General features: G+C 45.1%; 1 protein-coding gene across 3 annotated transcripts in view; it reads left to right on the top strand.

Annotated features, from left to right (window-relative positions):
• LOC121555676 (small G protein signaling modulator 2) overlaps positions 1-10000 on the top strand; it is a 158640-nt gene that overhangs the window by 115589 nt on the left and 33051 nt on the right. For all 3 annotated transcript variants that reach the window (XM_041869505.2, XM_041869504.2, XM_041869503.2), the window contains one exon: positions 8968-9096. In XM_041869505.2, coding sequence (XP_041725439.1) covers positions 8968-9096 — 129 coding nt within the window. The remainder of the gene's footprint in view (positions 1-8967; positions 9097-10000) is intronic.

The raw sequence follows: 10000 nt of genomic DNA, 5'->3' as shown, positions 1-10000 counted from the left end.
GGGATACAGGCTAGCTGTCCGCCGCCACAACGATGAGGTTAGTGTTGATAATCACAAGTTTACTGGATGTGGATATGGTGTAATAAAGGCAGTTTATTCAGAGGTAAATATATCTGGAATCGCGTTCACGGACCGTTCGTCAAACTCTTAGGGAGCTATAAATTAAGCCCCATTACTTACCATATCAGATAAGAGAAATTGCTGCAGCTACATATATTTTACATCCTGGCCCTACATAGTTCACTATTTGCATCACTTACCAAAATATTACATGTGGTCATATATGCTTGGAAAGTGGAGATGCCATAGAACGTCAAAAAAGTAAACATTGCTGGAGACACATTGCCGTTTTGGAGAAGACATCGCGTTTGCTAGCGAAGAGATTTGTTGTGGCAAATGAACTTGGGCTGGGAATTGCCAGGAACCTCACGATAAGATATATGCATCAGCATTGCGAGTCTCATGATTCTATACGTATTGCGATTCGATACTGTGATTTTATTGCGCACCATATGTCTGTTGCAGAGGGATCAGAAAGCCATGAGAACGAGTTTTGATCAGTCATGGAAATAAAAGTGCTGAAAACAAATTGGCTCCCAATGTGAAAAGATTGAGAACAAGCTATGAAGGAACAATAATGGTGTTTTGGTGCAGGTACAGCCAACTAGCGCTAAAATATTGCGATATTGTCAATACAGTATATCGTAAAGTATCACTATGTAACTCGATTTCTTTCACCCCAATCCCTCAAATTAACGGTAAATAACTGAATTGTTTGCCCCACATTTAGCTAAGATGATTAGCTAGCCAGCTAAAATGTTTTAGTTAGTTAGCAGTCGCATCTACAATAGTTTACTGTCAATAACATGTCTCCAAAAATGACGTGGTGTCTCCAATTGTGTTGACATTTTACAATTGCAATGCGCATCCATGAGTATCCACTTTCTGTAGCTCAGCTGGTAGAGCATGGTGCTTGTAACGCCAAGGTAGTGGGTTCGATCCCCGGGACCACCCATACACAAAAATGTATGCACGCATGACTGTAAGTCGCTTTGGATAAAAGCGTCTGCTAAATGGCATATTATTATTATTATTATTATTATTATTATTATTATTATTATTATTATCTGAAGAGAGCCCCGAAACATTGTGTGCAGACATTTTATGCAATAAATGAAGTAGGTTCAATCTAGTAGTTCTGATCTTCTGATTGGTCCTGATGAGTTGGGCGAGGTCCCCTGCAGGCTACTGTCACTGTTGCATTGGCTCTGAGTCGGGTTCTCTGTCTTCAAATGTTCAGCCTAAGAGAGGGGATTTTTGTGTGTGTGTGTGTGTGTGTGTTTAACAGTGATGATGTGTGTGTGTGTGTGTGTGTTTAACAGTGATGATGTGTGTGTGTGTGTTTGTGTGTGTGTGTGTCCTCAGAGCAAGAACTCGTGAGTTGGAAGAACTGAGAGGCCTATGGCGTGGGTGTTGTCCTTGGCCACCTGCTGACAAGGCTGACAAGATAGGACCCTTTTGTCCATTGTTATTGGATAGGAACAGAACTTATAACCAGCTCCTGACCTAAATAGATCTTAGCACAACATTTTACTCAACATATCATATTCCATATTCACTATAACAAATATATTTACTACGACATTAGCAAGAACCGCCACATCCTCAGCCGGCTAATCCAGTGTGTGAAGTTTTGCGGAGTGTTTGAGTTAGCTTTGCGAGGCAAAGATGAAACTGAGGGCTCCACCAACCCTGGTAAGCCAACACTTTTGAGATCAGTCAATAAATGCTTCTGGTATTGACTTATATGCTGCCCCTGTCTTCATGTTGTTGCTGGACATATCTTTTTTTAAATGTGTGTAGGTCACCTAAATCATCAGAAAAATTGCCCCTCCTGAGAATTTTTTCAGGAGCCGCCACTGCTCTCAATTCAATTTCAATTTCAATTGAAGGGCTTTATTGGCATTGGAAACGTGTGTTAACATTGCCAAAGCAAGTGAAGTAGATAGTAAACAAAAGTGAAATAAACAATAAATATTAACAGTAAACATTACACTCAGAAGTTTCAAAAGAATAAAGACATTTCAAATGTCATATTATGTATATATACAGTGTTGTAACAATGTGCAAATAGTTAAAGTACAAATGGGAAAATAAATAAACATAAATATGGGTTGTATTTACAATGGTGTTTGTTCTTCACTGGTTGCCCTTTTCTTGTGGCAACAGGTCACAAATCTTGCAGCTGTGATGGCACACTGTGGTTTTTCACCCAGTAGATAAGGGAGTTTATCAAAATTGGGTTTGTTTTCGAATTCTTTGTGGATCGCTGTAATCTGAGGGAAATATGTGTCTCTAATATGGTCATACATTTGGCAGGAGGTTAGGAAGTGCAGCTCAGTTTCCACCTCATTTTGTGGGCAGTGTGCACATAGCCTGTCTTCTCTTGAGAGCCAGGTCTGCCTACGGCGGCCTTTCTCAATAGCAAGGCTATGCTCACTGAGTCTGTACATAGTCAAAGCTTTCCTTCTCTCTCTTGCTCTCTCTTTCTTTATTGACATGGGAAACATATGTTTACATTGCCAAAACAAGTGAAATAGATAAACAAAAAGTGAAATAAACAATAATAAATTAACAGTAAATATTACACTCACACAAGTTCCAAAAGAATAAAGACATATAAAACGTCATATTATGTCTATATATACAGTGTTGTAACGATGTGCAAATAGTTATATAGTCAATAGCAAGGCTATGATCACTGAGTCTGTACATAGTCAAATATTTCCTTAATTTTGGGTCAGTCACAGTGGTCAGGTATTCTGCCTCTGTGTACTCTCTGTTTAGGGCCAAATAGCATTCTAGTTTGTTCAGTTTTCTTGTAAATTCTTTCCAATGTGTCAAGTAATTATCTTTTTGTTTTCTCATTATTTGGTTGGGTCTAATTGTGTTGCTGTCCTGGTTCCTTCTTTTTCCGTAGTGTATTTCTGTATTGTTTTAGTGATTCACCATAGTAAAGGCGTAGACTCAGGTTTTCTGGGTCTCTATGTTTTTGGTTGGATAGGTTTCTCAATTTCTTTCTTAGGTTTTTGTCATTGTCATTGTTAATTTTCTTCGGTTGTCGGTTTGACATTTTTAGATTTGATAGGGAAGCTGAAAGGTTTCTACTGCCAAGTTTACACCTTCACTATTACTGTGAAATGTTTTGTCCAGGAAGTTGTCTAAAAGGGTAGTTTACATACACTCAATTAGTATTTGCTAGCATTGCCTTTCAATTGTTTAACTTGGGTCAAACGTTTCGGGTAGCCTTCCACAAGCTTCCCACAATAAGTTGTGTGAATTTTGGCCCATTTCTCCTGACAGAGCTGGTATAACTGAGTCAAGTTTGTAGGCCTCCTTGCTCGCACACGCTTTTTCAGTTCTGCCCACAAATGTTCTATAGGGTTGAGGTCAGGGCTTTGTGATGGCCACTCCAATACCTTGACTTTGTTGTCCTTAAGCCATTTTGCCACAACTTTGGAAGTATGCTTGGGGTCATTGTCCATTCGGAAGACCCATTTGCGACCAAGCTTTAACTTCCCGACTGATGTCTTGAGATGTTGCTTCAATATATCCACATAATTTTCCTTCCTCATGATGTCATCTGTTTTGTGAAGTGCACCAGTCCCTCCTGAGCAAAGCACCCCCACAGCATGATGCTGCCACCCCCATGCTTCACGGTTTGGATGGTGTTCTTCGGCTTGCAAGACCCCCCTTTTTCCTCCAAACATAACGATGGTCATTATGGCCAAACAGTTCTATTTTTGTTTCATCAGACCAGAGGACATTTCTCCAAAAAGTAAGATCTTTGTCCCCATGTGCAGTTGCAAACCGTATGGCGGTTTTGGAGCAGTGGCTTCTTCCTTGCTGAGCGGCCTTTCAGGTTATGACGATATAGGACTCGTTTTACTGTGGATATAGATGCTTTTGTACCTGTTTCCTCCAGCATCTTCACAAGGTCCTTTGCTGTTGTTCTGGGATTGATTTGCACTTTTCAAAGTACGTTCATCTCTAGGAGATGAACGCGTCTCCTTCCTGAGGGGTATGACGGCTGCGTGGTCCCATGGTGTTTATACTTGCGTACTATTGTTTGTACAGATTAACGTGGTACCTTCAGGCGTTTGGAAATTGCTCCCAAGGATGAACCAGACTTGTGGAGGTCTACAATTTTCTTTCTGAGGTCTTGGCTGATTTCATTTGATTTTCCCATGATGTCAAGCAAAGAGGCACTGAGTTTGAAGGTAGGCCTTGAAATACATCCACAGGTACACCTCCAATTGACTCAAATGATGTAAATTAGAAGCTTCTAAAGCCATGACATCATTTTCTGGAATTTTCCAAGCTGTTTAAAGGCACAGTCAACTTTGTGTATGTAAACTTCTGACCCACTGGAATTGTGATACAGTGAATTATAAGTGAAATAATCTGAAATAAACGAGTTTTAATGACTCCAACCTAAGTGTATGTAAACTTCCGACTTCAACTGTAGGTAGCACACATGAGGACATTTTTCTCTGTTGAGATCATTTCCTTATTCATTTCTAGCCAGATGTAAAATGTTCCTGTTTTGACTAATTTAATAGAGTGAGTTAGGGCTGCTCTATACCAAATTAGCATACCCCCTGAGTCTCTTCCCTGTTTCACACCTGGTAGTTTGGTGGATGGGACTACCAGCTCTCTGTAACCTAGAGGGCAACCAGTGGGTCCGTCTCCTCTATACCATGTTTCTTGTAGGATGACAGTGTCTGTATTTCCGATTTCTTTGATGAATTCTGGGTTCCTGCACTTTAGGCCAATGGCAGATGACCTCAGACCTTGTTAATTCCAGGATGAGATAGTAAAAGCTTTGTGTTCCATTGTGTCTAGTGTTGTTTTCGTGTGGTTTAGGCCCGAACCATTACAGTAGGTGTGAGCAGAGCGTGTTGAGCATCAGATACATACCTCTTAGGTCGCAGGATGGGGCATGGAGGGGTGTATTAGGGGGGGGGTTGGGCCTGTTGCTCTGCTCACGGCCTGGGCATATGTGCGGCTGTCATGTTGAGGTCCTTGCTGCAGGGGCGGGGGGCATGGGGGGGCAGAAGGGGCATAGGTCTGATCTGGGGTGGGCCTATATAGGGTGTGGCCAGGGTTTGTTTGGGGTGGTCTCAGCTGGTTGGGGTGTGGCTGGTGATACTGTGGTCTGGGTGTAGGTCCTCTTGGCGTGGGTTCTCTCGGTGCAGGTCCTTCAGGAGGGGGTCTCGCTGGTCTGGGCGGGGTGTCCGTTGCTCTGTTGCTCCTGTGTGAGGTGCTGGGGCTGCTGTTGAGGGTGACATCCTTCAGGGTCCTGGCAAAAGTTGGAACTGCTACCTTGTATAGGTGGACCTGAGCGTAAAGGCTGTCCAAGTCCAGGGTGGAGTGGTGGGCCAGGTAGACATTAGGTTTTGAGGCACAGTCCCGGGAGATGCTGCATTCACCCGCTGTATGATGGCAGGGTGAATGTATTTTCATGGTAGCAGGGTGGAGATAACCACTCACGTGTTAGGGAAAGTGGAAGAAGCTTTTTCAATCACTCCCTAAAGTGCTGTGGCCACCCCTTTCCTGCTGGGCCCTCAGGTCGTTTGTGCCCGTGTGAATTATGATGTGGCTGGGGGACCCTAGTCTGTCCTCTGACAACAGCTCCAGGACATGCCTAGTGTTTGGGCACCAGAGTTTAGCCACTTTGTGTTTGGGAAAAAGTTTATCCTCTTTGTGGTCCTCTGTAGCTCAATTGTGTGCAGATATATGTATGTCTCTGTCTGTCTCTGTGTGCAGAGATATGTCTGTCTGTCTGTCTGTATGCAGAGATATGTCTGTCTGTCTGTCTGTCTCTGTGTGCGGAGATATGTCTGTCTGTCTGTCTGTCTGTCTGTCTGTCTGTCTGTCTCTGTGTGCAGAGATATGGTCCTCTGTAGCTCAATTGGTAGAGCATGGCGCTTGTAACGCCAGGGTAGTGGGTTCGATCCCCGGGACCACCCATACGTAAAAATGTATGCACACATGACTGTAAATCGCTTTGGATGAAAGCGTCTGCTAAATGGCATATTATATTATAATGTATTTGCCATTTGAGTCAATGAGGAGCAAAATCTCTGGCTTTTGTGTGTCCTCAGTGGATGTGTGGGGGTTGTCAGGAGGGCTATCGGGGGAGCTGACAGGGGTGCTGTTAGGAGGGGGTGGGGTCTGTTGGGTTGGTGGGTCCTGTGTTGTCTGTCCCATTGTGGTGTTGAGGTTGTGGTCCGGGTCTGAGGTGGGCTGTGCTCTGGGGGAGTGTCCTGCTCTCTGTCACACCTCAGCTTTCTCACCTCCTCCTTCACTGCTGTTAGCTGTGCCATGTGTTCCTCTCCCTCCTCCTTCACTGCTGTTAGCTGTGCCATGTGTTCCTCTCCCTCCTCCTTCACTGCTGTTAGCTGTGCCATGTGTTCCTCTCCCTCCTCCTTCACTGCTGTTAGCTGTGGCATGTGTCCCTCTCTCTCCTCCTTCACTGCTGTTAGCTTTGCCATGTGTTCCTCTCCCTCCTCCTTCACTGCTGTTAGCTGTGCCATGTGTTCCTCTCCCTCCTCCTTCACTGCTGTTAGCTGTGCCATGTGTTCCTCTCCCTCCTCCTTCACTGTTGTTAGCTGTGGCATGTGTTCCTCTCCCTCCTCCTTCACTGCTGTTAGCTGTGCCATGTGTCCCTCTCCCTCCTCCTTCACTGCTGTTAGCTGTGCCATGTGTTCCTCTCCCTCCTCCTTCACTGCTGTTAGCTGTGCCATGTGTTCCTCTCCCTCCTCCTTCACTGTTGTTAGCTGTGCCATGTGTTCCTCTCCCTCCTCCTTCACTGCTGTTAGCTGTGCCATGTGTTCCTCTCCCTCCTCCTTCACTGCTGTTAGCTGTGCCATGTGTTCCTCTCCCTCCTCCTTCACTGCTGTTAGCTGTGCCATGTGTTCCTCTCCCTCCTCCTTCACTGCTGTTAGCTGTGCCATGTGTTCCTCTCCCTCCTCCTTCACTGCTGTTAGCTGTGCCATGTGTTCCTCTCCCCTCCTCCTTCACTGCTGTTAGCTGTGCCATGTGTCCCTCTCCCTCCTCCTTCACTGCTGTTAGCTGTGCCATGTGTTCCTCTCCCTCCTCCTTCACTGCTGTTAGCTGTGCCATGCATGTGTTCCTCTCCCTCCTCCTTCACTGCTGTTAGCTGTGCCATGTGTCCCTCTCCCTCCTCCTTCACTGCTGTTAGCTGTGCCATGTGTTCCTCTCCCTCCTCCTTCACTGCTGTTAGCTGTGCCATGTGTTCCTCTCCCTCCTCCTTCACTGCTGTTAGCTGTGCCATGTGTCCCTCTCCCTCCTCCTTCACTGCTGTTAGCTGTGCCATGTGTTCCTCTCCCTCCTCCTTCACTGCTGTTAGCTGTGACATGTGTGGCAAGCTCTCTGAGCTACACCATTTCTCTCTCCAGCTCTGTGAATGCATCCCTCTCAATGATGGAGGAGCAGTGTAGTTGTTGGACTTGGGTGTGTTCAGTGCTGGGGGGAGTGACCATCCTTGTCTACAGGACAGTTTGAAGAGGTGTAATCAGACTCACTCAGGATGGGGGAGTCGTCACAGAGAGAGAGCTTTTCCTGCTGTGCTCTCTCTTTGATCCAGTAAAAGTCCTGCTGGAACTGCATGAGGATGCCCTGCACCATTACTGTCCCAGACTGGTACACGTTGATGGAGGTTGTTTCAATTTCCTCAATGTCTAGTATTCTGAGTTTCCACCCTGGGCCAAGACCCTCTCTCTTGACATAGGGGTAGCGTGCTCTTATAGCACTGTTCCATGCCAGGGGATGGTCTGTGTGGAAAATGAAGTCGCTTACGTTCTCCTCTTTGTAGCAGTCAGCAAATAGTGTCTCTGGGTTGTCCTTGAGGAGCTTCTTTTTGTACTTTTTCCATGCAGTGTTATTTTTAATATCCAAGGGGTTCTGTGATGACATCTGCACAGGGGGCTTTTGGGTGGGGGAGGCTGTGAAACTGCTGCTATTGTTGGGCTCAAGAGTTTTCACACATATCACTTCACACTTCAGTGCTAATTGAAGTTGCAGCCAGGCCTGTTCTGTCCCAGCAGCTTGGTTATTTTATTTACTAAGCTTTGTATAACAAAATTACCTAGAGATGATTGTCTTTTACTTTTTGGTTTCAGAAGTAGGTTCAGACTGAACATTACTCACTCAGTTTTGTGTTGAATGGTTATTCCAGGTTTCCGCTGTGTTTCTTCTGCAGGTTTTGGTTTCTTATAAGTATTTTTTCTTGATAGTCCTGGGTAGTAAGAATCCATTCAGGTAATTTTGTCCAAAATCAAGGTTTTAGTTATGGAATTTTGATTTGAAGGTTTTGATGTAGAGGGTAGTATCCTGTATACGTCGTTGCGAATAAAAAATCCACGTTTATCTACATTTATCCAACTATAATTCAATGTTTTTGCAGAAGAACTCAGGAGCCCATGAGCTCATGATCTCTCTCTCTCTCTCTCTCTCTCTCTCTCTCTCTCTCTCTCTCTCTCTCTCTCTCTCTCTCTCTCTCTCTCTCTCTCTCTCTCTCTCTCTCTCTCTCTCTCTCTCTCTCTCTCTCTCTCTCTCTCTCTCTCTCTCTCTCTCTCTCTCTCTCTTGCTCTCTCTCTCTCTCTCTTGCTCTCTCTCTCTCTCTCTCTCTCTCTCTCTCGCTCTCTCTCTCTCTCTCTCTCTCTCTCTCTCTCTCTCTCTCTCTCTCTCTCTCTCTCGCTCTCTCTCTCTCTCTCTCTCCCTCTCTCTGCTCTCTCTCTCTCGCTCTCTCTCTCTCTCTCGCTCTCTCTCTCTCTCTCGCTCTCTCTCTCTCTCTCTCTCTCTCTCTCTCTCTCTCTCTCTCTCTCTCTCTCTCTCTCTCTCTCTCTTGCTCTCTCTCTCTCCTCTCTCTCCCCCCAATAGAACTATAAGGAGTTGGAGTTGTTGCGGCTGGTGTATTACGGAGGTGTACAGCATGACATCAGGAAGGAAGTCTGGCCCTTCCTGCTGGGTCACTACAAGTTTGGCATGGGCAAGAAGGACATGAGCCAGGTAGCTAACACAATACATGATACACACGTCAACTGGAGGGTGTGTGCTTGCGTGAGTGCCGTCTGTCTGTCTCTCTGTGTGTCTCTGTGTGCAGAGATATGTCTGTCTGTCTCTGTGTGCAGAGATATGTCTGTCTGTCTCTGTGTGCAGAGATATGTCTGTCTATCAGTCTGTCTGTCTCTGTGTGCAGAGATATGTCTGTTTGTCTGTCTCTCTGTGCAGATATATGTATGTATCTGTCTGTCTCTGTGTGCAGAGATATGTCTGTCTGTCTGTGTGCAGAGATATGTCTGTCTGTCTCTGTGTGCAGAGATATGTCTGTCTGTCTGTCTGTCTGTCTGTCTGTCTGTGTGTGTGTGCAGAGATATGGTCCTCTGTAGCTCAATTGGTAGAGCATGGCGCTTGTTCGATCCCCGGGACCACCCATACGTAAAAATGTATGCACACATGACTGTAAGTCGCTTTGGATAAAAGCGTCTGCTAAATGGCATATTATATTATTATGTATGTATGTCTGTCTGTCTCTGTGTGCAGATATATGTCTGTCTGTCTGTCTCTGTGTACAGAAATATGTCTGTCTGTCTGTCTGTCTCTGTGTACAGAGATATGTCTGTCTGTCTGTCTGTCATTGTGTGCAGTGATATGTCTGTCTGTCTGTCTGTCTCTGTGTGCAGAGATATGTATGTCTGTCTGTCTCTGTGTGCAGAGATATGTCTGTCTGTCTGTCTGTCTATCTCTGTGTGCAGAGATATGTCTGCATATTTGTGTCAGTCTGTGTTTTAGCATCTTGCCACATCTAGTAGTATCTAGTACTCCCCACCGGAGACTTGTGTCCATCCCTTCCTACTGTCTCCTCCTCTGTTTCCAACTGTCTGAATAAAATGTAACATGTAAAAAATATATT

This window comes from Coregonus clupeaformis, unplaced genomic scaffold (genome assembly GCF_020615455.1).
Source record: "Coregonus clupeaformis isolate EN_2021a unplaced genomic scaffold, ASM2061545v1 scaf0172, whole genome shotgun sequence".
Lineage (NCBI taxonomy): Eukaryota > Metazoa > Chordata > Actinopteri > Salmoniformes > Salmonidae > Coregonus > Coregonus clupeaformis.
This window is presented reverse-complemented; position numbering and strand designations above follow the sequence as displayed.